The following is a 27,037-nucleotide window of genomic DNA, read 5'->3' on the forward strand; positions in this document are numbered from 1 at the left end:
ATGGTGTACGGCTCCACCGCTTCCGCTGCAACTCTCCTCTTCTGTTCTCCTGCAAGCTTCTGCCCCAGGCTGCTCTCCCAGTTAGCAGCACCACATGGTTGCACCTACCCCAGCCTACCCCTTGCTCCCATGGCTCATTAAGCCTGGACAGTAGTAAGGAGCAGTTCAACTATAGGCTGAGCAAGTGCAGAATGGTGGTAGAATGTGCCTTTGGATGTTTAAAAGCTTGCTGGCGTTGTTGGTCAGACTTCAGCGCAACCAACAGTCCCATCGTTATTGCTGCTTGCTCCATACTATCTGTGAGAGTAAGGGGGGGGGGACGTTTATGGCGGGGTGGGAGGTTGAAGCAAACCGCCTGGCGTCCGATTTTGAGCAACCAGACACCGATTAGAAGAGCACAGGTAGGCGCGCTGCGCATCAGAGAGGCTTTGAAAACAAGTTTCATGACTGGCCAGGCTTTGCTGTGACAGTTGTGTGTGTTTCTCCTTGATGCAAACTCGCCCCCTTTGTTGATTTTAATTCCCTGTAAGCCAACCACCCTCCCCCCTTCGAAATAAAGTAACTATTGTTTTGAAACCATGCATTCTTATTAATTTTTTAAAAATGAGATAACGGACAAGGTAGCCCAGGTGGGTGGAGGAGGAGGGAAGGACAAGGCCACATTGCTTATTGTAGCCATACTAAAAATCAAACTGTTTGAATGACAGTCTTCTGTTGCTTGGGCCATCCTCTGGAGTGGAGTGGCTGGGTGCCCGTAGCCTCCCACTCCGCGTTCTTGGGTGTCGGGGTGAGGAGGCTATGGAACATGGGGAGGAGGGTAGGCAGTTATACAGTGGATGCAGCGAGGATCTGTGCTCTTTTTGGCTTTCTTGCTTCATCATGTCTATTTTGCTCCCCCAACAGACACTTCATCATGTTCGTTTGCTCCCCCATTAGCCTCAGCATCGCGTCCTGCCTCCGCTCTTCGTGCTCACTTAATTCTTTCCTGGCCTCGGCCACTGAATGCCTCCATGCATTAAGCTACGCCCTATCAGTGCGGGAGGACTGCATGAGCTCGGAAAACATGTCATCCTGAGTGCAGTTTTTTTGCCTCCTAATCTGTGATAACCTCAGGGATGGAGATGATAGGAGGAGCGTAGAAACATTCTATGCTCTACAATTCTGGGGGGACTGCATGGTCACCTGTGCTGCTGACTTCGCCACGCTGAGCAAACAGGAAATGAAATTCAAAAGGTCCCGGGGCTTTTCCTGTGTGTCTGGCTACTGCATCGGAGTTCAAAGTGCTGTCCAGAGCGGTCACAATGGAGCACTCTGGGATAACTCCCAGAGGCCAATACCGTTGATTTGCATCCACACTACCCCAAACTTGACCCAGCAAGGTCGATTTTAGCACTACTCCCCTCATCGGGGAGGAGTACAAAAGTCGACTTTAAGAACCCTTTAGGTCGACGGAACGGGGTTCGTTGTGTGGACGCAGTCATTTTTAAATCGACCTAATGCAGCTAAATTCGACCTAACCCTGTAGTGTAGACTAGGGCTTAGTGTCTGGCTAAATTAGCGTGGGCAGTTTCTGCCTGTCTGAATTCCATATACAGTTCCAATGTTATGGAGCGCTCTTCACTTCCTATTGTAAGCTATTATGTAGTTTTGCTGTATGATGTTAGACCACCTGCAACATTTCACTGGTGAGTCAGGTGATTCATTGTTAAGTCATTGGGATGAAAGGCACTTCATAAATGTAATGATATTTGGTTAATCTTCACAATAACAGCTATTGCTAAGCAATTTTGGAAAAAAAATAAGTCACAGAATAATCTAATAGAAAATGCCTGTGGAATGTTCTGATTTAAATTAATTTAAGAAAATATTTTTTTACTCTTACACAACTAGTATTTCATGTTCTAGTGTATTATTGAAGAGTCGAGTGAGCATATCATTGCTGGAGCTTATGAGTTGCATCTAGATATTTGCCTTAAAGATCTGGAAGAAGATCATGCTTGCATTCCAATCAAGGTATAAAAGGCTTCTTTTGTGTCTAGATCTGCAATGTACAGAAGATGATTACACATTAAGGATGGGATTTTCAAAGGGTATTTGATACAAATTGGGCATCTAACTTCCTTAAGCTTCTTTGAAAATACCATCCAAATATCAGACATCTTCATTTGCACTAAAACTTATTTGGCCATGGAAAAATATTTCTGTTACTAGGATTCCTTCTCACAGGATATTTCCATATTTATAAGTCCTGAGGTTTTTTCCACAGAAAATCTTGGAATCAGAAGATAATGATTCTACTTGTCAATACAGCACAGTTCTTCAGCTGCATTTTATTGTCTCAGTGAAATTAGCAGTCTGTGGTCTGTGTCAGGGAACACTTGTACTAGTGAATGAAACTGACTTTAAAGTCTACCTTGAACAAAATTACTCCTGGGGGAGTTCTGCGCCAAAAAAATTAAAAATTCTGTGCACAATATTTTAAAATTCTGCAAAATTCTGCATATTTTATTTGTCAAAATAACACAATATAATCACACCAGTTTCAATTATTTTGATAATTTATTTCAAAATACTTGTTAGCAAGTATGTCTGTAACAATACAGACAAAAAAAAAGTTTTAGGAAATTTTTTTTTTTTTTACAAAGATTCCTTACTAGGCATATTAATACAGAACTTTGGGTAATTCATTTAAACTACAATACAGAAAAGTATTTCCTGCACCCCTCAGAAGCAGTGCAAAGGCATGGGGAAGCCAGGGGTAATAGAGGAGCTGAGGTAGAGGGAAGGAGCCTGGGAGTGAACCCTGGAGGACTGTTGGGTGTGGGTGGGAAAAGTATGGAACAGTTTCTTTTTGGGGAGGAGATTGTTAAGAGAGTTGGGAAGCCTCCCACATGCAGACACCAGCTGACCTCGAGCCTCTCCCATTCAGTCAGGCACATCTGCCCCTATCGCCAGGTGGTCCTGGAGTCCACCTCCCATTCAGCCCCTGGCTCAATGCTGTCACCCCACTTGCTCCTGAGCCTGCACCCCAGTCTGTCCACCCCACTAGCCCTTCTGAACCTCAGTCTGTGACACACATCCCAACAGCCCCATGTGCCCCACTCTGCCTCTGAACCTGGTTCCACAGGCAGATGAACGCCGTTTCTGCAGGTCAACCAGGTGTTCTGGCAGCACAGCAGCTTCTGGTGGTCGAAAGGCAGAACTGCAGGACTTCTTGGGTAGAATGTATTTTAGGGGGCGTGGGGGGAATCTGCACCGGACATGATTACTCTGTGTGTGTGCGCGCGCGCAGTGGCATAGAATTCCCCCCAGGAGTACAAAATAAAACCTGCTACCTAAGGCAAAGAAATGATTTAGAACTTTGTTATAAAAAGGGCAAATAATACAGATGTAGGAATGACGAGACATAGTAGGTTCCTTTTGTAATTTTAGTGTAAAATGTTGGATGTTCACTATTACAATCTTATTGGAATTTATTTGCTACCTCGCAGAAATCAGACCCAGTTGTATCTTATCGTAAAACAGTCAGTGAAGAATCGAGCCAGATGTGCTTGTCCAAATCTGCCAATAAACACAACAGGCTGTATATGAAAGCTCGGCCCTTCCCCGATGGCTTGGCAGAGGACATAGACAAAGGAGAAGTCAGTTCCCATCAAGAACTGAAGCAGCGTGCCCATTACCTGGCAGAGAAATATGAGTGGGATGTTTCTGAAGTTCGTAAGATCTGGTGCTTTGGACCTGATGGAACTGGTCCAAATATCTTGGTCAATATCACCAGGGGTGTCCAGTACCTAAATGAAATCAAAGACAGTGTTGTTGCTGGCTTCCAATGGGCAACAAAAGAAGTTAAGTATGAATAATAGTTTACATGCAGGATATTATTAGATATTAAAAATCTCTGACGTTATCCAAACACCTTTTTAGCTACGGATAGAATATATATGTAACCTTTAGGAAAAGACAACTTATTTATTAGAACTGTTAGGAAATTACACAAAACTATGAACAGTTTCAGCAAAGAACAGAAAAAAAATTGAAACTCTATTTAGATGAATGATTTCTAGTGATTGTAAATGCATGGAATTCCTCCACCCAAATATTAAATAGTTTGCAGTCTGCGAGTGGTTGAACTTTGATTCCAAGTGCAGCTTTGTTGTGAAAACGCCTGTGTTCTTAAAACTTGCATTTCCATGTTGCAATGAATAGTTCCTCTATTCCTTCAGGATACCTGCTCAGTACCAAAAGAAGTGTTCATGACTCTTAAGTTGAAGGTCAAAGTGTCAGTGTAAGCACACTGTCAAATGTATTTCCACGTGAACTCCCATATCTGTAAAAACGTTCAAAGTAGTAAAAAGTGACAGTATCAAATCCACCATTTTCCTTTCAATTCTGTAAAAGGTCACTGACTCTCTTGCAGGGTGTGTTGTGTGGGGAGAACATGAGGGGCATTCGTTTTGATATCCATGATGTTACTCTGCATGCCAATGCGGTCCACCGTGGTGGTGCACAAATTCTTCCCACGGTCAGAAGTGTCCTGTATGCCTCTGCTCTTACAGCACAACCCAGACTTATGGAGCCCATCTATCTCGTGGAGATCCAGGTATGTAAGAGGGTGAGCTAGAGGAGACATGAAAGGAGTGTAATTGTACAAGTACTGTTAAGAAAGTTGCACTTGCTATGGTTTTGGGTTTTTTTAGGAAGTTGGTCCTGTTTTCTGAGGATGGTAGAGTTGGAGCTGTGTGTGTCTGGAACAGGGTAGAGTTTGAGCAGTGAGAGCTACATGCATTGGGTTAAATCACACTGTTCTTCATGAACTGCCAGTGCCACTCAGTATAAGCAGCTCTATTTCTAAATATGTCTCTGTATACTTAAACAGCAGTTTTTCTAGAGTTTTGACCTACTCTGTGTCTACACTATGATCTTAAATCAACCTATATAGCCACCAGGAGCACTTCCACCAACTGAAGAGGGGCAGGCAGCAGCCCAAGCTGGGAGCCTGGGTGGCAGCCCAGCTGGGAGCCGGCTTTCTTATCAATTTCACAACTCCGACGTAAGGAACACAGTGTCTACCTAGACACTAAACACTACGCCTCTTGTGGAGATGGAGTTATGGCGGTATAGTAGGGCACATACATGGGTGGGAGCAAGGCTATAGCGTAGACACTGACATAGTTAGGTTGACATAAGCTGCCTTATGTCGACCTAACTCTGTAGTGTAGACCAAGCCTAACACTCACTTCTCTTGTTTTGTTTTGGGGAGAGGAAGGGTTCAAATTACTTTGTTTGGTAAATGCAAGACCTCAGGAAATTTCTATTTGTACTAAAAGTATGTATTACTTTCTACAGCAAAACACATACTGGTTTGCCTTTTTTTTAAAAAAAAAAAGGCCCTCAAGTTCAATGCCTGCCATAATTTAGAAATGTGTAGTGGTAAAAATCCCCTACCAGAAAACACTCTAACAGCAGAGTTGCTTGAATCACATCACTTTCCCACAGTCCCCCCAGCCAAGTGAGGGCATTGCAATGAACAATTGGATCTGCTTGCTGTGGCTACTGCTGCAAAGCCGTTCTTTTTAGCACCTGAAGTAGTGCCTTGACTGTTTTAACATAGCGTTATCAGTGTGTGTCAAGCATTCTTTTAAATAATTCCATTTACATATTTACCTTAGTGTGCATTTAGTTTTAGACAAATGATGGGAGCCCTGCCTCTCACTGATCTGCCCTTTCACTAAAAGACGTAGAGAATTATTATTCTGGGGCAAAAAGTGAGCACAAGTTCTTTACTGAACACACAACCTTTGGACAGCGCTGCACAAACATATGCTGCAGTGTGGTCTATTGCAGACACAAATGACACGCTGGGGATTGTACAACCCGAAACTGGTGCAGACATTGGTGAGGAAACGCCTTGGAGAAGGGAGGCAGGCACACATAGATGTGGTTCCAGGGTGGGAGAAGAATCCAAAGGGATTGTCTGGTGCTAAGTGCTAAGAACATAGTGCTGCTATGTTCAATGACCAAGCCACTGCTATTTGTATGTAACTAAGTAACATTTTTCTTCATAGTGCCCCGAACAAGTGGTTGGAGGTATCCATGGTGTGCTGAACAGGAAACGGGGCCATGTCTTTGACAAATTCCAAATGGCAGGAACCCCGATGTTTGTGGTCAAGGCTTATCTACATGTAAATGAGTCTTTTGGTAAGGAGGCCATATTGTCTTTAGACAACTCCTTGTACCTTCCTTAAGTATGTCTGGATGGTGGGGGAGGGCTTCCAACAACGTGGCTGGGAGTTAATGAAATGGGACTTCTTACATCTGACTTCGTTCCTGGTATTTTTTGCATCTTCAACTCATTGTGCTGACAGGCAGCCTTCTCCGCTGGGCTTTAATGTCTTCTTGGCACCCTGTGCGGACACATGCAACTTACTCTTCTCAGCTGAGGACATTCCGGGGTGACCAGGACCCTACTTCTGTCACTAAAGGTATTTATTAAAAGCAGGATCTTATGCTCTAGCAAACTTGTGTAACACAGAGCTATACCAGCTTACCACAGCTGAGGAGGTAGCCTGATGTTTTAAACCAATAACCCAATCTACATAGCCTTACTGATTAACTTGATATTATATCCCTTTCCTTTCACTGCCCATAACTTGTCAATTTTCAGTGCGCTTTTTTTTTTTTTAAATATATATAAACTGAAACTGCCCTTTCGCAGTGGGGATGTGTTTAGTAGTGAAGCTGGAGGTTTTGCCAGCTGTGGGGCGGGGGACAAGATAACAGATGGGCTTTTGACATAGTGTGAGAAGCACATTAACTGGATAGTTCTGCTGAAATTATCAATATGAAATGAGTATTTAAAGGATCATCTTTAGATTTCAGAGTTAACATTGTAAGGAGACAATTAACACATCAGAACTATTGTTTGTGTCTCGAGATTCAGACAGACAGTACATGGGTTTCTTTGTTTCCTATTTGGAAGGTGCTACTTGCAATCAGAAGTTTGAACTTTTTCTAATGATAGGATACATTGTGGAGGTTGCACATTATTCTGCACCTTGAGCATCTTGTAGAAACCCAAATGCTGAAACAGTTGCTCCTCGATTTCCTTGGTATAGGTAAGGCTTGTCATTCTCAGCTGAGGAACTGAAGCTGTTCCAAAAACTGATATTTTCCGTACAGCTCATACTAAGTTGCATTCCCAGGAGTACTGATATCGCAGTTGGGAAGGAGCTAGTCACATGGCTGAATTGCTGCAGCTGGAAAAGAAAAAAGGAGGCAGTCGTTGTTTGGTGAAGAGGGAAAGGTGAAATAAGTTAGTCATCCTTCTTTAATAAGTATACTTACATCCAAAGTAGTTCTGATGCATGTGACTCACTCATCTAGGAGAAAGGGCAAGATCCACAAAGGTACTTAAGTCCATCATTTAGGTGTGTCTGCCATTCAGCTGCCAGCTGCGTTTCTGCTGATGGGCATGTATAAAAGCCAGCAGCAGTCCTGACACTGGACCACAGCTCTTGCTGAAACCCTGCAGTTTTTCAGGCTCGTGTTCTTCACCTGTCTCCCCCTAGGGCCTGATGGTATAGGCACTCTCAGAGCACACCTGTGGGGTTAGCCCCGATCCATGAGACAGGTGTGTATGTCCAGAATGCACAATAACCCAGGAGTCAGTGTACTCTCACCTGTGATGAGGGAGTAAGGTTCAAGTCCCCAGCAGGGATTGAACCTGACTTGCCCTCAGCCCAGGTGAGTACCCTGCATGTAATGGAGGGGTTCTCTTCTCCCCCATCCACCTCCTCTTCTTAGCATTTCACTCATGGCTAATTTAGGCAGCTCCCCATTCAGCTTGCTAGCTTCTGCGGTGCTTAGGTCTCCCCTGTGCATCGTACAATGAATACGGGTGCCTAAGTCGAGGCTGAGATTCCACCAGGAAGTTAACCATTACAATACAGTTACTAGTCGTTCACTTGTAATTACAGTTAGGTGAAAAGTAAACAAGAGGTTAATGTGCTCAATTAGAAACCTGGAAAAAAACAAAATGGTAAACTTCAGGGTGGTCAGTTTCCCAGAGGTTGTAATTGGGACAGCACATGTACAGCACTGTACCACACAAGACTTCCTAGCTGTTGGAAAGGAAGGGTTGAGCTAGGACTGCTCCACCCTATCCCCTAACCTTTTTTCTGATTTCATGGCTGTTGCTTTCCACTAAGAAACCAGCACAGAGCAACCGATTGCAGCAGGAGCACAAGCGGTAGGTGTGAAGGAAGGATTAGAGGTGCCAGACTCCTGTGTGAAGTAACCAGGTGCCTTGTGTGATTGTCACTGATGTTCTAAGAATTAAACAGTGGACAATGAGGGGATTACAATACAACACTGGCTATTGTAATGGTTTAACATGCTTTCTAATCACGCTCTTGCCCAAGTTGAGCTTAGCTTCTCGGTGTTTACACACTTAGAAAGGAGAGGCTCTCTCTTGTTCCGGAACTGGAGTTCAATGTTTTGTCTCTCTGAGTATTCTGCTCTAGAGCCAAACACACCTCAAGAATCTCACTCCACTGTGCCATTCTAGCAAAAAACTATTCAATCCACAGTAGGGCTTCCAACTCTGCCTAGACACAGCAGGTATGACTGGCTGACTTTGCTTTCCTCCTCCCCAGGTTTCACTGCTGACTTGAGGTCCAGCACTGGTGGTCAAGCTTTTCCACAACATATCTTTGATCATTGGCAAATTTTGCCTGGAGATCCTTATGATACAACTATTAGTCTTTGGCAAGTTGTGGCTGAAATATGCAAGCGCAAAGGCTTGAAGGAGGGTTTTCCACCTCTAGACAACTTCTTAGATAAGTTGTAACCACCTTCTCTGTTTATCATGTTACAATGCCCAGTTTCACCTTGTTACATTTCCTCAAAACCAGGAAGGAAGTAGTAAGCTTTGAGAATATCACATTGAATACAAACAATCCAGCATATTGCAATTATATCATGTTCATTCCCCCCCCCCCAAAAAAAAACCTGAAAAAAAAAAAGTTATGTTGACTGACTAGAGGGGTTATTTTTGTAAGCAGGCCACTCAGTAGTTACCTACAACTTTCACAAAAGAGATTATTTCCATTAACACGTAGTCTGTTTCAGAACTGTCCTGATGTAGAAAACAGTGGAGGCAGCTGCTTTACTATAGAATTATGCAGGAATTCTTAACTAAATTTAAGTTTTTCTTCTTAGTCCCCTTAAAGCTAATAATCTATTTCACTTACCCCTTTGAAAACGTACATGTTCTTGATGATATAGTGAAAGTGATCTTAGAAACCAAGCCTTTTAACACAAGATTAAAGTTTTGAATGAACTTAGATTATCTATTTTGGTATTAGGGAAACTGAAGTAGACAATTAGAAAAAACAGCCCCCAATTTCTTACTAGCCTGTTCCAGTTTCTGAAAGAATTTAATAATGTAACTAAAAAGGTGTTTGGGAAAGCCTTCACCCGAGCTGCTCCAAATAATAGCCATCATCAGTTTGTGGGGGTGAGGCTAGTTTTGCTTTTATCTACCACTATTTTCTCTACCCCTCAGAGTATGTAATAATGTAGGGATTTTTTTTTTTAAAGTGGTAGAAACTACTTTCCTCTAGCAGCTGAACAGTATCTGGCTCTGTTCAGTTCAATTAAGTTACACTCCAAGCAAAAAAAAAAAAAAAAAGGTTCTTTTACAGTGGAAGCTAAATGGAAGTGCTTACATTTTATTACACTAAAAAAACCCTCAATATACATCAATCTTGCTATGAAGCGAGGAACATGCTGAAGTACAAAGCCTTAAATGTTCCCCCTATTGCATGGGTGCAATAAGGGTACCCTATGCTGCCCAATCCAGCATGTTCTCCAACACTGCAAACTGCGTTCCCTAGAGTACTCAAAATATTCAGTATAAACTTTCTAGCAGAAGGGTTGGTATGGCTGACATGTCAAAGCAGTCTGTTAGGAACCATCCACAAATATCTTAGCTAGTAGCTGCTATATGTACATCTGTATAGTATTAGAACTGTAGCCAGCTATAATTTGTCCATGGAAGTCTTTCACTTGCATTTATGGCTCTCACTGTACTGTTGGGCCTGATATTTAGAACTATGCTTTCCTATTAATTGAATGTAAACCTTGCATAGGACTTCCATCAAAAAGTTTTGCCAGTTTTTAAAACAAAAGAAGCCCAACTTTGAAAAACTGCTGCGATAACTCATCTCATTCTACAATTACCAGTTTGCAACCAACGAAAACAGCGATGGATGAAATTGAATTACATTTGTCAAGCTAAAAATCACACACACAGCTCAAACTTGACTTCCTCTCAGTGCTTCTAAACTTATCCGAGAAGAGCAGTGTTTGAAAGTGGAGACTGCATTTGCCCCAATTACTTAACATAATGATCATTGTTATATGGCTGAATAGCTCCTCTCCCCCTGCACCTGATTTTTACTAATGAAGTGTTTGCTACATACCAACTAGTGGTGCCAAGGAAATACTTCAGTTCTGTTATAAATTCCATTACTGAGTCTCTCACAAAGAATGTACTGTTGAGAAACTGAGCACTGATCAAAGCATGAAAGCTGAGAGGGATTATCCCTTCTACTACAGCCTCTGTAGGGAGCTCTGTCTGTCAGGATACATTGGCCATCATGCACCCATGACGCAGCCCACCGTTACCTGCTGTGCTAAGTTGGAGTGGGTTTGCCAGGTGAGTCATTTTTTCTTGTCCCTGGTTGCAGAGCAGCCCTCTGGAGCCCCTTGTATACTAGTATATCCCCATGGTAGCTCTAATTTACACTCGGCCCACAGCAGGTTTCCTGCCAACCAAGCATTGGGCAGAGGGAAAAAGTGTGGCTTAAAGCCACCTTTTGCCTCTTGGGTATGTTTGGTGCTGGGACTCCTGGAGAAGTGGCACAATCTGTCCTGTGGCTATGCGCTGGTGAAGTCCATTTCTCATTGCTGCACAGCCAGTTCTTAAAATCCAGTCCAGGTCAAAGGGTTGTTGTGGGCTTTTGGCTCTCCATCCAGTTTTACATACTGTAAATAATCTTCACGCAACTATACAGGTCAAACCAGAAATTTCTTTTTGGACTAGGACTAAGGTAGTTATACCACACAACTTTGGCTTCCGGCAACTGAAATCAATGCACTAGACTTCCATCTGAGAAGTGAAAAACAGACTATACTAGTTGCTGTAGAACTGCAGGCATCACTGGCAAAACCTTCTGCATAAAGTTCTCAAATTGTGACGGGACAGCTTGTCACTTCATTTCACTGCTGCAGTATGGATGTTCCAAGCAAGCAGATGAGGCACAGGTACACTGTGCATACCCTTCCACCCTGCTCAAATGGAAGGGAGCACTGAACAAATCTGATCCTGGGCAATTCTTAAGTATGTTTCCTCAGTTATCTGCTGCTCTGAGAAAAGGAAATCTTTTTTTCTAATTGAGCAGATACAACAGACTAGGAAATTATAGAATTGCATATTGCAATTCAGTGCTTCACATGTTAGTTTATGATCCAGTGTATCAGAATACCAGTCTTGGTCACTGACTTCTACTCCAGCTGTCGTATGCACAACATGCCTCAGGTGGCACATAACCAGGATTCACCACTGAATTTAGTCTGCTGGTTGGATCGTTAGCTTCCCCGGCCCAGGCCAGGTACTGAGTGTGTGTGACAAATACTGATCCATGCCAGCATCTGCAAAGTACCAGATGTTCTTAGTACAAGAGAACTTTTAAAAATATTGTTTATCTTTAGTGTCTCAACATTAGCAGGACTATGCTATTTTTACTTCAAATATGCAATTAGTATAGAGAAAAACACTAATCACCTAAAGAAAATTAGAAACAATAAGCAGCTTGGCTTTATTAACAAATCATGCCAGAAAAAACTTGCTCATTTAATAGGTACAAAGTTAGTAAGTAGACAAAGGGAAAAGAGTAGGGGATGAACTGAAGACTGGCTGAAAGAGCATACAAAAAAGCTACAAGTAACAGGAATGCCGATAATTTGGGGTGGGAGTGGAGGATGACAAAAGGGATCTGAAATCAGCCCTGTTTTAACATCTCCTGTATTTACACTTAGTTCAAATACTATGGAAACAAGTGCCATGAGTATGGCTTTCGGAAGGCATAAAGCACACTGAACTAAATGCAACACTTCCTCATTAGTATCAAAAATAAATAAAATATATTAGGGAAGAGACAGGAAAGAATGAAAATGAGTTGTTAGGGGAAGAATTTTAAATATAGTCAATAGAAACACTATACTTGGAGAAGTTGCAATGTCAAGATATACAGACAATACCAAGATTCCAGCTCTAAAGCAAAGCATTTCCTTACCACTTTCCTGGTCTGTAACCCCTTCCAACATGCAGCACTGAGAACATCCATAGAATACTGTGTAAAATTCTGGGTACCACCAAAGAAAATATCAGGGAAGAGGAAGGCAAAGATCAAAAATATTAAAAGGAAGGGATTAGGAGGAAAGATTAATTATAGTCCTGATCAGCAAACCCTTCTAGACACTATACACAATAGGACTGTTAAGAAACCTTGCATGATTTGGCCCTATATGTATATTTTGGCTAGGCAGGGACAGTGTCTACACCTGTTTGACGATTATCACAACAAAGAAACCCTCTAGTCTACCATGAAGTTTAACAAGGAGTAATGGGCTGAAAGAGTAAAGAAAGTTTCCCAAACGTAGTGTCAAACTGTGCAGTAGCCAAAAAGGCGGGTGAAGCCGTTTGAATCATTTAAAGCTCAACTAGACAAAGCTTTGGCAAATATGCACAGAGAACAATCCTGCACTGGACCAAAGACAGACTAGACAGATAAGTAACTACTTCGTGATTCCAACAGCTGCACTGAAGGACACAGTTTAGTTTTATGAACTAGTATGGGTAGGCAATTACATGAAGGAAGAAAAAGGATTTCATCGTCTGAACAGGGTTTTTTTGTTTGTTTTTTTACTTTCCACCTTATAGAAGAGGCCTGGCCAGAAGTTAAAGGACCAAAGCCAGGTTCTGCATAGCAGTTTGTTTGTGAATTGAAAGCACACATTAACATCTGTATGATGAAGGGTTTGCATAGTTTTTCTCCAAAATACACAAGGAAGAACACTTTAGGAATTTGCATTCATAAGTAAATAACACAGTCCGGAACCAATTTACAGGATTTTTTCCCCCCCATGGAAGGGGGAAGAAGGGGAAAGAAGGATGTAAGGAACAAACAAATATAGCACAAATCATGGCTATTTCACAAACCTTCATTATTCTAAATGAAGTTTATTACAGGCTGCAGTGAAAGAATTCAGCAATGCAGACTTCTGCACCTCTCTCTTGTATCCAGGATAAACATATGCTGTTTTCATTCTAGAGTGGTTAAGTGCCTTCTTTATTTAAAAAAAAGTTGTTTTTTACATTATTGCTGTGTAGGAATCCATCCAACAACAAAACAAAGTCAGTTTCCCCAGAACAAGCCAAACAGTACATTTGTTCTGACGATCTTTTTTACTCCAAATATTTTATGACCGTGGGGGGAAAGGGGGGAGAGAGTTCTAATCATATCTGTTCCTACTGTAGATGTAGTTTTACTCGACTTTCAGAAGGCAACAGAATCAATCTGTCTCTTTAATAAATATCAAAATAGCTTCCAAGACACTGCAGTTCCTTCTCTAGTCATGACGAGCAGCTCTGTGCAATTACTCCTAGAGTTTTTTGCTGCCAGCGTTTCAGTCCAATGAGATGATGTCAGGAATGCTGCTCCCACTGCTGGTTATGACTCCTGTCTCACTCCTGCTTGAAGAACTAACGTGAGTGCTGCTCTCCTGGTGGCTGGTAGATGTGATGATATTGCCAGGGGTGCTGCTTGTTAAGGTTGAAGTGAGACTATCCAAAAACATAGGAGGACAGTACTGCTTGAAACAAACAATGATGCCGATAAGGAAGAGACTTAACTGCACAAGGGAAAATAAGCTCTGAGGATGCATCTTCCCTACAACAAGTTAGTTAACTACAACAGAAACTTGCTAATACATGCATAATAAGAACCAGACTTTTACAAACCAGCAAGCAAGAACACAGCAAGCAAAGAATGCATCAAAATATATTCTGCTCATTTATTTGAGGCTAGGTTAGTTTTAACAACACTTCACTACTTCTAATACATATGCTACAGAACATTTACTGGCATACTATGAAATCTTAGTATGGAGCTGTGGCAAGGTCTTGTGTTGCTATGACATCTCATTAGTGGAAAATTTACCTCATAATTTGCAGATGTGCAAGTATAAGAGGGTCTCCTGTCATTTGTGTAATCACCTTATATTTACATAGCACTTTTAATCCTGAATGACACAAGAGTGCTTTGCAAATTGTGTGTCTACAAGAATCAGTTCATCCACGCCACTGAAGTGCAGCCACTTAACAGGAAGAGATACTTGACTCTAAGAACATTTTACCAATGACAAATGGGCTGTAATAGTCGGATTTTTTTTTTTGTATACTAAACTCATGCAAATTCGAAACAGGTTTCCTGAATTGGCAGAACCTCCTTTTAAACTAGCATTATTATGGTTGAATACAGGGAGGAATGTTTAAGGCACTACTAATCTCTAGCAGGTTTGAATGAGTTCATACCCAAAAGGGATCAGAACATCTTCAGTCTTTACCTACTTGATGCACTCTAAAAACGTACTATACTAGTTTTTAAATGGATTCATACTGTTGTGGTGTCTTCAAAACCATCCCACCTTGGGACCTCAGGTCACAGCAAGTGTTTGGAATCAGACTGTAATGTCTGAATTGGCTGGAGAAGTTGATTTACACCAATATATTCAATCTATATCCTGTGTGTACAGCCTCTATCAATCCCAGCTTGGCAGCCTTTGGATCCCCAACTGAGTCCCCTGCTATAGGGCCCATCTGCAGGGACATGCAAAAAGGAGGGCAAGAGCCCCCCCCATATGTGTGTTTCTGCAGCCTTGGGCCAGGAGAAAGTGGCAGGGCTGCTGGCTGAGCTCCTCCTGCCCCCATCCCTACAGCTGCAGCCTGCTGCTTCTCCTTCCCTGCTACTGGGAGTCCATGTTGCCTCTGCCTCCAGCCCCTGACTCACCTCAGCTGTGTCTGCAAAGCAGGCAGCAGCACTGGGACTCCAGGAGCACAGAAGCAGCAGCAGGTTGCAGCTGTAGGAGTGGGGGGAAGGGGGGGGGGGGGAGAGAAACGACGGGGGGAGGAGGAGCCTGTGACCAGGTGCCCTGCTGCTTCCTCCTTGCCCAGGCTGCAGGGGGAGATGCTGCTGGGCATTGCGAGAAACGGGGGCGGGGGTCCACTCAAACCTGTCATTTGTGTGTGTTTAGTGTCCCTCCAAAAGTGTTCACATTTAAATTCCTGGGCATGCCCCTGCCCATCTGACACAAAGTACTATCGGACACCGCAACATTAAGTACTTCCTTTTTCTCCAAGGACTGGACAGATGACAGTTGTCCTGAAAGCTCAGGAGAGGATCAGAATCTGTCTCAAATCCTACTCTTGTCTTGGCCATTTAATTAAGATCAAGATCAAGTGTAGTATCTATTTAATATCTGATATAGCCTCCTGCCTATGCAGGGGACTGGATTGTAATACGTCTGATACCCGACCTAGAGTCAGTTACATTACAAAGGGACAGAAACTTTCATGTTTCTGGGAAAAGGACACTAGCTACCTACCTACCTGAGGATTTGGGGGGAGGGGAGAGAGGGAGTCTTCCCTTATTGAAAAGGGATTCTATACTGGTCTATCATGGGATGCTTTGTGCCTTCCTCTCAAAGTTTGATACTAGCCACTGTTTAAGAAGGATTCCTGACTAATCGGACCACTAATCAGACTAAGAGGAGGACCCGACTAGTCCGGATAGTTTGCAATTCATTTTTCTGAAGTGTATAACCATGAAAAACAAAACATTAAAAAATTAAAGGCCATCAGTGCAGCCAGGAAACATACCTGTGGATCAACTGGGATTAGTGAAAGAAAATCCAAACCTAAAAAGATAAGAGATTAATGTTGTCTCCTCTGTTATCAAGAGTTGTACAGCTTTAAGAAACGTTTTATCATAGTTAAATTGCTTAGTGTTAGCTATAGAGTACTTAGTGAAGGACATGTGATAACACCCGTCTCAAATTATCAGGAGCCAGGAAAAATAAAGTTGTCTAGTTATAAGTGGGTTTTTCCCCTACATGAAGGTACAGCGATGATGGTGATTCACTGGATATACTGGAAAAAGAAAAGGAGTGCTTGTGGCACTTTAGAGACTAACAAATTTATTTGAGCATGTGCTTTCGTGAGCTACAGCTCACTTCATCGGATGCATTCAGTGGATTCCATCTGATGAAGTGAGCTGTAGCTCACGAAAGCTTATGCTCAAATAAATTTGTTAGTCTCGAAGGTGTCACAAGTCCTCCTTTTCTTTTTGACTCTCAACAGCTGCTACTCTGAAACCTGTCATTATGCAAGGCACTGGATATACTGGGGTGATTTTAACATAGTTGCATAGATGAGGAGGTAGCTAATTGGAGATATTGCAAGTGTATGCAAGTTTAGCATAGCGCAAGTTTAGCATAGCACAAGATTCACTGTGTGACCATAACTTATCAATTGGACATAAAGTGAGTCATAATATTAAGCATGCTGTAGAGAAGTAAGTCCACCACCAAACAGCAGGCCTCTCCTCCATCCAACAGCAGCCAGCAAGGAAACACTTCTAACATCATCCCTATGGTGTTAAAGCTGTCTGGAAACATTAGGAATGCAGAAGCAGTTCAAACTACAAGCTTCAAGGGGCAGTGACTGAATTTCTTCCATCCTATACACCTTCAGTGCTTAAGCATTTAGGGTAGAACTTTCAAAAACAGAAGCCTACCAATGCTAGAGAGACTTTAGTCTTGTATTTTTGAAAATCCTGGCCTTGCCTTCCCCATATTGACAGAAAGAAAGACAAAAGAATAGAGAATGGAATGGGCTACTGTAGAACTCACCTCCTACTCCCTCCCTTGCCAGCCAGCCCTCACCTCCAACTGGATCTAGGCAATGGTGTTCCCTCACCAGCAGGCTGTCTCTCCCCCCACCCACTGAGAAAAATGGATGGGAGATTTGTTTCAGGAGATTTCTCTACAGCGCCCATAAGGGATCCACAACTCATTGTGAAATTCTAGAACTTTAATTCACTTTAACCTTAAGGAGAGAATTAAAGGTGAACTGAAGGCTTTTCTAAGTATTCTACAGAAAGACACTGGGTTTTCTTAAGGGAGGCATGTTGGGAGGGAGGGAGCAATAAAAGAACCAGAGAGCGCAGTGAAACACAGAGGAGGAGATCTATCCCGATACCATCATCCAGGTGGGGGCTGGAACAGGGGAAAAAAAAGGCACAAGTGCAGCAGGGAGGACACGGACAGGTCAGGGAAAGGGGTGGGTGTTGGCTGAAACCATTTTCCAAGGCTCTGTGTACTAGTGTAGGTAGAAAGAATTCCAAGAATCCTCACAAACAGCATTCTTGTAAAGAGCAAGGATAGAAAATACCACCATTTCCCATCTTCTGATTGCTATTAGCAGCAGTGTTGAAGAATGCATCATGGGCATTTAGGGTATGTCTAGATAAAAAAAGGCAACAGAGGTCAGAGCTTACACATTGTAGCTCACACCTTAACCTTTTTCCTAGGCTAGACAGAGTAACACTAGGAGCAAACCTCAACCAGCTAGATAGAAGTAAAAGGTTTCTCTCCTTGTCTAGAGGCAAGATAAGGTTGAGGTGAGCTGTCACAACTTTAGATGCTTATACTCTTCCTGTCTCGTGTTTTTAAAGCACATCAGCCAGGTGATCACACTAACAAAACCTAATCCATCATGGTGAGGCTTCTCCTCTAGCTGATTTACCAACACACAAACTCGAGTTTGTGCTCATTAGAGCACTGTTTTTGACATCACCATTTTGGAAGCTATACGCCTGGAATCTGAGTGTGGAAAGACACCCTTGTGACCTGCTTGCACTGTTCTTGTTTAGATGTAGCATCAGTGCAGCACTCAGTGTAATCTGGCTCAGTAAGGCAATACCTCAGTTATCAGAGTGTTGGAACAGGTTTAAAAAAAAAAAATTCACCACCACCTACCTGGCAAGTCTGATGACATACTGGATATCTGTGAGTGGTGGAATGGTACTGAGTAGTCTGTTAACGAAGGAGGAATAGCAGCAGGATCAACTGTTGTCACACTGGGCACTCTTACAGTAGATGGCTGATACATGAGAACCCTGTTTTAAACAACATGGGAAATTACAAACAAACAATCTGGCTGTTAGTTAAGAGGAGAGAAATTCTGCACCACAGCGCATTCTCATTCACAAGGTCACTATGTTACAACACAACTATAGTGTGGCTACTCACTACACAGTATTCCACTCTAATCTCCTCTTTCATAACAGTCTTCATTATAACATGAACGTATCTTGGCTCTCAACAGCAGCTGTGACATAGGAGCAAGTTGGCATTAAAACAAAGTACAGGGCTTCAGGTCATTTATAACACTATCATCCAGGAATATAAATGGATATTTGTAAGTGAATTAAGTACTCTGGGGAAGTGAGGAACTGACAGAACCAGCTGGAGCCACGACCAAGCTGGCACTTGTTTAAGCTTCCCCACGTATCGCTACGCCCATGTTTCTCAATGCTGATCTCTAGTGCCACAAAGTTGGTCCAGCATTTATCAATCCTCTCTTACCAATGTATGGTATGAAAAGACCAAACTCATCTTCATTCACAACTTAAAGCAAGAGTTAAATTCAGCTCTCCAAAGGTCCAAGACAGTACAGTAACTCACAGGGCCAACTATCCCCTCAAATATTTGAAGATCTTTTTGTAACCCCAAGTCAGTGATAGAAACTTACACACGAAAGATGCCACAATGCACACATTTCTAGACACTGAAAATATGGCTTAAGAGACACCTTAATTCTACAGAAGTAGAGCTGATGTTTTTGTGCTCAGAAAACAGACAGGAATACTTCAGACCAACATAGGACATAAACATATGGCTGGTTCCACCCATCTTGCCAAAAAGTGGCAGCAGCAGCACTATGAAAGGAAGTCACTGGCATCTGAGGTTACTATTAAACCTATTCTTTCCTGAAGATATTTAGGACTATTTACATTTGCAATCAGTACTGAGAGGGGAAGAAGTCTGACTCCTCTGCTGCTCTCACAACAAGTGATGGGAATTCAAAGAGGGTCTCCACTGGAAATCTATGAAAAAGTAATTTCAACTATAGACTTGCAAAAGAGCAGTAAACACCCGTTGCTGCAGTGTGAACAGGGCATGCTCAATATTTCATCAGGTGGCAGAAGGGAGAAAAGTAGTAAGTTTTGGGCATGGGGTGAAGAATTGACTTGAGGAAAGACATGAGTGACTATGCTGTGACTCTCAAATGTTGTAGGAAATTTGATTGTGACCAGTCAGTAATGCCAGAAGGTTGACCCTCTGGAATGGGTTGGTGGAGCAATGCTCAAGCTCTAATAATGGTCAGCCTAACAAATACTCCCCTTCTTTAGATGAGTAACTGAAAGTCTCTCAGGACCCCAGAGTACTCCAACTGAAAAGCCCTGATGGGAAGTTGTAGTCAGGGACTGCAGTTGAGTGATGTAAAAAATGGGAGGGACCCAGAAGAGAAAGAAATGTTGGTAATGGTAAGAACTTCACTGGAAGTTAGGAATCCTGTGTCTACCTGGGAAAAACGTGGAGATAAGAGAACTTTTAGGAAGCAGCACTTCTGACTGTGCCTGACAAGAGCCACTGAACAAAATCCATCCCCCTTGTAACTCTACTAAAGCAACAGAATTGTAACCAGGAGTGAATATGGCCTTCTTGTTTTTAGCAGGATGGCTTTTTGCCATCTTCGCCAATCTTCTGGGGTGGTGGTTGTTTTTTTGGTCCTTAACTCCCATTGCTGCTTCTTCTATCCCACTTAACTTTTCTCTCTCACACACAGTGTTCCCTGTCTCTCTTCTGGCTGATTATCAGGTTTAAGAAATTCAGCTGCATGCAGACTTTGGAAGGAAAATCTAGGAGTTGATTCAACACAGTATAGGGTTTCCCCTTCCAAGGCTGACATGCTGGACTTAAGCATATCAATGAAACAGCACTACAGATATTCAGGAGGCAGGCCCTTTACTATTTGTGGTATTTTCAACCCTTAAACGAAAGCTAGTTTAGCAGGAACGCATTAGCATTTTGCACAGGGAACCCCCACTGCCACAGCTATCACACCAAGAGAGTACATTACTGCATACACAGCAAGTGAGGGCAAATCTCTGTGTGATGTAAAACTATATAAAATAATCACCTGTACGAAGATACCATATATTAATACAGGCTACTTCTTGCAGAAGGCTAACAAAAGTTCTGATGTGGAAATTTGGAACTGCATCCAGAAGAGATATTTACAAGTCCATCCACATGTTAGCTTATCTGAGACATTACAGAATAACAACTAACTTTAAAATTAACAAACCCTTTGGTTGGGCTTCCTTGTGTTTCAGACATAAATAGGCATTTCCTTTTGGCAGGAGGATCTTCCTCTTCATCAGAAGAGCTTTCTATTGTCAAGTCGATAACATCTACTTTCTTCTTGTTTAATTCATTGGCCACTGTCACAGAACATGGTTTGCTGACAACACTGGAACCTAAAGAAAAAGCATGATTGTTTAAGCGATGTTAACATAAGCCATTTCCATTTGTGGTACGAATAGCTTCTCAAATTCTACCCTACTGACCTGAAACATTGCCCTTCTGGCCTCTATATATGAAATCAGAATTCAGAAGCAACCTTGGGATTTCTACTCCCTACACCAAAGATTAGGTGCTACAAAGGCTTGTCTACACTACCGCCTAAGTCGACGTACATTACGTCGCTCAGGGGTGTAAAAAGACCACACTCAAGTGACGTAACTTACATCAACTTCCTGCAGTGTCTACACCATGCTATGTCGCTAGGAGAGCGCTCTCCCATTGACTTATTGTGTCTTCAGCAGACCCGCTAAATTGACGCCACTGAATCAATCACAGTGGTGCTGATTTAGTGCCATAGTGAAGACCAGCCCCAGAAAGACCTGGATCATCCAGTGCATCTCTGTGTTAAACCGAGGGGAACAAACTGCTTCTTGGGCCTCTCCCAGGAATAATGAACGGTCCATTTCCCAAAAGAATCAACATGAAAGAATATTCTGAGAGAGAAAGGGATGTTCTTTTAAAATCTGAATGGGTGAAGGGCCAGGATACTAAGCTCCCATAGTCTTTGCTGGTAGCTAAAAGGGTTATCCTCATTACATCCGAGAGTCTATAATGTTTGGATATTTTTATCCGTTTGATATTCAGTACCCAAATATACATACTTTCTATTTTGGTACACTGAGGACTGGACACTTTCAGGGCTTCCTTCTTAGGCCTCATAGGACACCAAGAACCATCCTCTTGAAATTTAATCTCATCCACATCGGAACATTCATTGAGGATTTCCATAAAGAGCCTGGAAAATAAAGTTGAGTTGCTTTGGTTTTGTTTGCAGTCCTGAGCTAAATCAGAAGTAATGAAGTTAAAAGCCAGCTATGATGGAGTGTGAATTACATCAAGGAAGCTACGGAGAGAAAAAAAAAATTTCATCTACCTGAGGTATTACAACATTATTCTACAATCACACCACTACAGCTGTCCTTCTCTATAGATTTCAACTCTGTTCAGAATACCACAGCCTACACCCACTCCACCTGGGGAGCATTACTGGTATTTATGAACCTTTTCAGGGGAGTAATAGGGATTAAAGATAAAATTATAGCCTTGGAATAAATGCTTGACATTGATTGAAGCAGTTACAGAATATTTTACAGTCCAATTCCATGCAAAGATTTCAGAAGTACAGCCTGCCTATGTAAACACCTAGTGACATGGTGGATTCTCCATCACTTGATGTCTAAGTCAAGACTCATGTGTTTCTAAGAGATCTGCTATAGCTCAAACAGAAGTTATAGGCTTCATGCAGGAATTATGGAGGAGGCTCTGTGGTCTGGTGTTATGTAAAAGGTGAGCTTAGATGATCATAAATGGTCCCTTCTGGCACTGACATCTCTGAATATTCAAGGAAATAAAGTAACACTGAAATAAGATAGCCAGAAACTGAAAATCTCAATGTTGAAAGCATAGCATAGGTTTGTACTTGCTATATTCACATTCTAAGATACAGAACTACTGTAAAAAAGCTAAGTGACAAACTCAATCTCTTACCCATCTAATATTAAACTCTCATAAGCTGCCTTTTTGTCACAGACAGGACAAATCCAGGTGGGTTTCTTTTCATTCATTTGTAGGTAAAGAGCAGCATCAAAACATTGCAGATGTGTGCAGGTAACAGCACGGCATGGGATTGTCAGTCTCATTTTTCCCAGCTGCAAGAGATGCAATAGAAACAAGTATCAGCATGACAGACAAGAGGGAACTGAAATACATTTTCAGAGATAACAATGAAATAAACCAATCACGGGATAAGAATGGTTTCCTGTTGGTAAATAAGTGCCCAGTCCCAAGGTCCTGGTATGCCCATAAATCCTATCAAAATCAACAGGAGTTGCATGTGCAGAAAGAATACAGGATTGTGTCATTCACAGAGGCAAAACCAATGTTTCTAAATGTCAAGGCCCAGCACAGACATTTTTAATAGCAGATTGTGCTGGCCCTATGTCCGTGTTCTATTGCTAAAATTTTGTTATGGTAAAATGTTTGAAGTAGTCATAATATTTTGTACCTTTTATCCCAGGATCTCAAAGTGCTTTATGAACACTGATTAGTGAAGTCTGACTTCTGAATTGGTATTATACCCACTTTATAATGGGTAAACTGAACAAAGCAGATCACTCAGCTGGTCACAGTCACACAAACAAATCATGACTGAGCCGAGAATAAAACTTAAAAAGAGTTCTGATTCCCAGGCATCGTGTTCTTGTTAAAAAGATTACAATACTACAGACTGAAGCATTATTTCCTGCATGATTTCAATTTAAATAGGCTGAAAGAGAATCCCAAAGTTATTTGTAGGTCTTATGCTTGGGTAACATTCAGTGACAAAGTGCTCAAGAGTTGGCTTATTCTTATAAAAAGGTGGTAGTGTGGTATAGTAGGTAGAACATTTGAGTCAGGAGATCTAATTTCTATGCTCAGCTCTGCCATTTATCTGCTGAGAAACTCTAGATGAGTCATGTCAATTTTAATGCCTCAGTTTCACCCTCTTAAAAAAAAGGGGGGGTAAGGGTGAGGAGAGATGATAATACATCTTCTCCTGTTTAAAAGGTCTTGAGAGGTACACATGATCAAGTATGTTGCACTGGATGCTCTCACAGCACTTTAATGCTCTCACTTGTTGACTACTGTTTGTATTTAAAAAACAACATACCACTTACTATATTATAGAAATCCCTCTTACAGTAAAAGCTATTTTACAGAGTTCTGAGTTGTGGGTACTTTTTACAATAATCCAACTTTGAATTTAAGATGAACGAAAATAAAGAATGATTCCCCCCAAAATTGAATTGCATATTATACTTCACAACTTTACTTACAGGACACATCAGAGATACCCGCAAACTGGTTGTGGCAATTTCACTATCAGGATCGGCAGTAAGCTTTTCTTTAACTAGTACAATGAAAAACACAATTTAAATTATATTACATAATCATTTTTAAAAATGCCACTCTTACCACTCAGGTGTTTGAGTAGATACTCATTAATATACGGTTTAATTTTCATGTAAAGCCATCTATATTGAGAAGCTGGGAAATCTGCTTGCAGCAAGTATCAAATTTGCATTGATTTCCTTGCTTAAGGCCCAAACCTGCAAACACTGGCAGGCAGAGTACTTACTGCCATCAAGAGTAATCCCACCGATGACCCACAGCAGTTAGCACTAGACACAGTATTGTTTGCAAGAGCAGGCCCTAACCTATATATAGGCTGAATCAAGTACAACCTTTGAAGGGGGCCTCCAAAAAATTCTTTACACGTCACAGGAAGGTGAACGGCACCTCATACATGTGGAGAGATTAATGGATATTGATGCCAACAGAAGTGCTATATTTTACAGCCCACCACTGCAGAGGTGCTCTTAGCAATATCAGGAGAGTATCCAGGCATTGAGTAGGTGTTCCCACATGGTCTGGAATGAGCAAAAGCAGTGCAAGCTCTCTCTCTACTGGGGATAGAAGACTTCTGTAAATCTGGTACCTTTCACCAATTCTAGATCTCTCTAAAAAAAAAAAAAAACCAAAAAAAACCAAAAAATTAGAAAAATTCAACCAACTTACTTAGTGCTCTGGAATGGTCTGGGTTTCTGATACCTTTCATTTTTAACCTCTGCAAAAGCATGGCTGAAGTGAGCTGCCGAACAAGATATACAGACATGGAGTAATTCTACAAAGGAAGAAAAATATGATTAAGGATGGAAAAGTTTCATAGAATCATTGAATATCACGGTTGGAAGGGACCTCAGGAGGTCATCTAGTCCAACCCCCTGCTCAAAGCAGGACTGATCCCCAATTAAATCATCCCAGCCAGGGCTTTGTCAAGCCTGACCTTAAAAACTTCTAAGGAAGGAGATTCCACCACCTCCCTAGGTAACGCATTCCAGTGTTTCACCACCCTCCTAGTGAAAAAGTTTTTCCTAATATCCAAACTAAATCTCCCCACTGCAACTTGAGACCATTACTCCTTGTTCTGTCATCTGCTACCATTGAGAACAGTCTAGAGCCATCCTCTTTGGAACCCCCTTTAAGGAGTTGAAAGCAGTTATCAAATCCCCCCTCATTCTTCTCTTCTGTAGACTAAACATCCCCAGTTTCCTCAGCCTCTCCTCATAACTCATGTGTTCCAGTCCCCTAATCATTTTTGTTTCCCTGCCTTTTAAATCAAAAACAAAAAAAATACAAAAACAACCAGTTTTATTTCATGCAGTAACAGACATACCTCACAATACAGTAAGATTTAAATATGCTAGTAGAATTAAATGTAAATCAGTTCTCCGTTGGTCACACCTTTTTGAAATATTTCTATAGATTAATGATGGTGCAGAAATGGAATTTCTTCCTAAATAAAGCCATTTATTAATTTGCTGACCAAAGTTTGAAGCTATTGCAATCAGTGGGATAAATTCACAATTGGTTCAAGACAGTGCACCTCTTCACAAAGTTCCACCCTCTTACACCAACAGAGAACTTGGCCAAATGTCAAGTCATGTGTTTGTCAGTTTTATGGTAGGTATCTCAAAAGGTGACCCAAAACAGAATATAAAACTGTTTATACAAAAGCACATGCCTGCCCACATAATCATTATTAGTGCAGATTTCAGACTAATTCTAACACTATTACTTTCTCCCACATCTCTTTAGCAGGCTCCCAAATGAACAACTGCAGGAGAGTAATATGTCTAGACATCTCCAATACCAGTAGCAGAGTGGATCAGAGCTCAAGACGGGAGTTTGCTTCAGGGAAAAAGTAATAATGTAGAGATAGATTATTTAATTTCTTCTATCCTACCTCCAGTGTGCAATAGTTCTCTGTAGTAGTTATTAATATCTTGTATTGTCTAAATTGTATTAGAAGAACTGAACTCTGATACTTCACTTGAAAGACTATTCCTCAGTACTACAGATCTCACCAGCAGAAAATTTTCCCCGATTTACCCTAAGTTTTCCCCTTCTTACCTGCAACCCTGTACTCCCAGTTATACTTCCTTTTACAATGTCAAACAATACCTCCACCTGTTCTTGTTATTTATATGCTGGCAATGTTAGAAGGCATATCCCACACATAACTATCACTCAAATGAATGAAACAATATTTAACTCACTCTTCCTGCAAATTTAGCACTCTTGGCCTCAAATAACTTTAGATGCTCTCCTCTGAACTCCCTTCAATTTGTCACCATCTTTTTGGTCAAACTCAGAACAGAGCACACTATTTCAGGTGTGGTCACACCCATTACCTTCCTGGGCTATGATATAACTTTGCGCCACATATGTGAAGGTATTGGTCTATTTACTACTGTGTCATAGCAAAATCAAGCCTAGTCCGGTGTATTCTTGTACTATTACTACTTTTGAGGTTTCTCCATTATTGACCTGTTTTGGTCTATTTTTCCTTGCTTATATTTTCTAAATCAGATCTCAGTTTGCAATTTTCGGTCCTCACTGGTGTTTACCACTGCTCCCTAATTCATACCATCTGCTCATTTCATTAACTCACTTATCACTTCTTTCAGCTCACTGATGAAGGTTAAGACACTACAGTACCCCCAAAAGACACTTCCCCTCCAACAAAATGTGCTGCTTATAACCCTTTGTTTACAGTTCTTCACAGCCAGTTTTCTTTTCTTTTAGCTGTGGTCTTATGGCTCCCATCACTGTAGTATCAGAGTGCCTCCTATTTAAATACAGAAACACTCCTAAGTATTTAAAAATAGAAACAAAAACATTTCTTCCTTTGAAACCTGTTGAAGGAATAGTCATGTCTGGGTGCACAAAAGTTGTCTACATGCATGTGAGGGGACTGAGGGAAGCCAGGGGGAAGGGGGAGAGAGAGTTTTTGAATGAGTTCTAAAGCAGTCTGTGATCATACTTGTCTCTTGCAGGCACAATTTCCAGAGTGTAGATCCAGCTCCTGTGAAAGTTCTGCATTCACAAGACTTCCACTATCAGATAACAGATTTATCACTGGTGAATGTAGCTATTGTGGGAGGTTATGATCACTGAGGGAGAGGGGATTTCTCAGAAGCTGGGATCAATACCATGAAAGGTTTCTAATTTCATGACAGAGACCTTGAACCAGACTACTGAATTCAGGGCTCAATCCTGCAAGATGTTGAGCACTCTGACTTGGATCTAGCAAAGGACTTCACCGTGTGCTTAGATTACATCTTATAAGTAGTCCCACAGGCTTCAGTGTCAGAGTACT

At 41.7% G+C, this 27,037-nt stretch overlaps 1 protein-coding gene across 5 annotated transcripts in view; it reads right to left on the reverse strand.

The window, feature by feature from the left end:
• Positions 1 to 2,614: 2,614 nt before the first annotated feature.
• PIAS2 (protein inhibitor of activated STAT 2) overlaps positions 2,615 to 27,037 on the reverse strand; it is a 54,430-nt gene continuing 30,007 nt past the window's right edge. For 2 of the 5 annotated variants that reach the window (XM_084628679.1, XM_084628680.1), the window contains 8 exons: positions 24,394 to 24,499; positions 23,652 to 23,725; positions 22,324 to 22,484; positions 21,438 to 21,571; positions 20,558 to 20,729; positions 18,163 to 18,302; positions 16,004 to 16,041; positions 2,615 to 3,791 (listed from right to left, as the gene is read on the reverse strand). In XM_084628679.1, the coding sequence (XP_084484805.1) occupies positions 3,495 to 3,791; positions 16,004 to 16,041; positions 18,163 to 18,302; positions 20,558 to 20,729; positions 21,438 to 21,571; positions 22,324 to 22,484; positions 23,652 to 23,725; positions 24,394 to 24,499 (1,122 nt within the window). In that variant the 3' untranslated portion in view covers positions 2,615 to 3,494. Of the gene's footprint in view, positions 3,792 to 13,286; positions 13,939 to 16,003; positions 16,042 to 18,162; positions 18,303 to 20,557; positions 20,730 to 21,437; positions 21,572 to 22,323; positions 22,485 to 23,651; positions 23,726 to 24,393; positions 24,500 to 27,037 lie in introns of those variants that run through there. The other 3 variants (XM_084628683.1, XM_084628681.1, XM_084628682.1) reach the window with 3 other exon arrangements.

This window comes from Lepidochelys olivacea (assembly GCF_965140295.1).
Source record: "Lepidochelys olivacea isolate rLepOli2 genome assembly, chromosome: 5".
In the NCBI taxonomy this organism is placed as follows: Eukaryota; Metazoa; Chordata; order Testudines; family Cheloniidae; genus Lepidochelys; species Lepidochelys olivacea.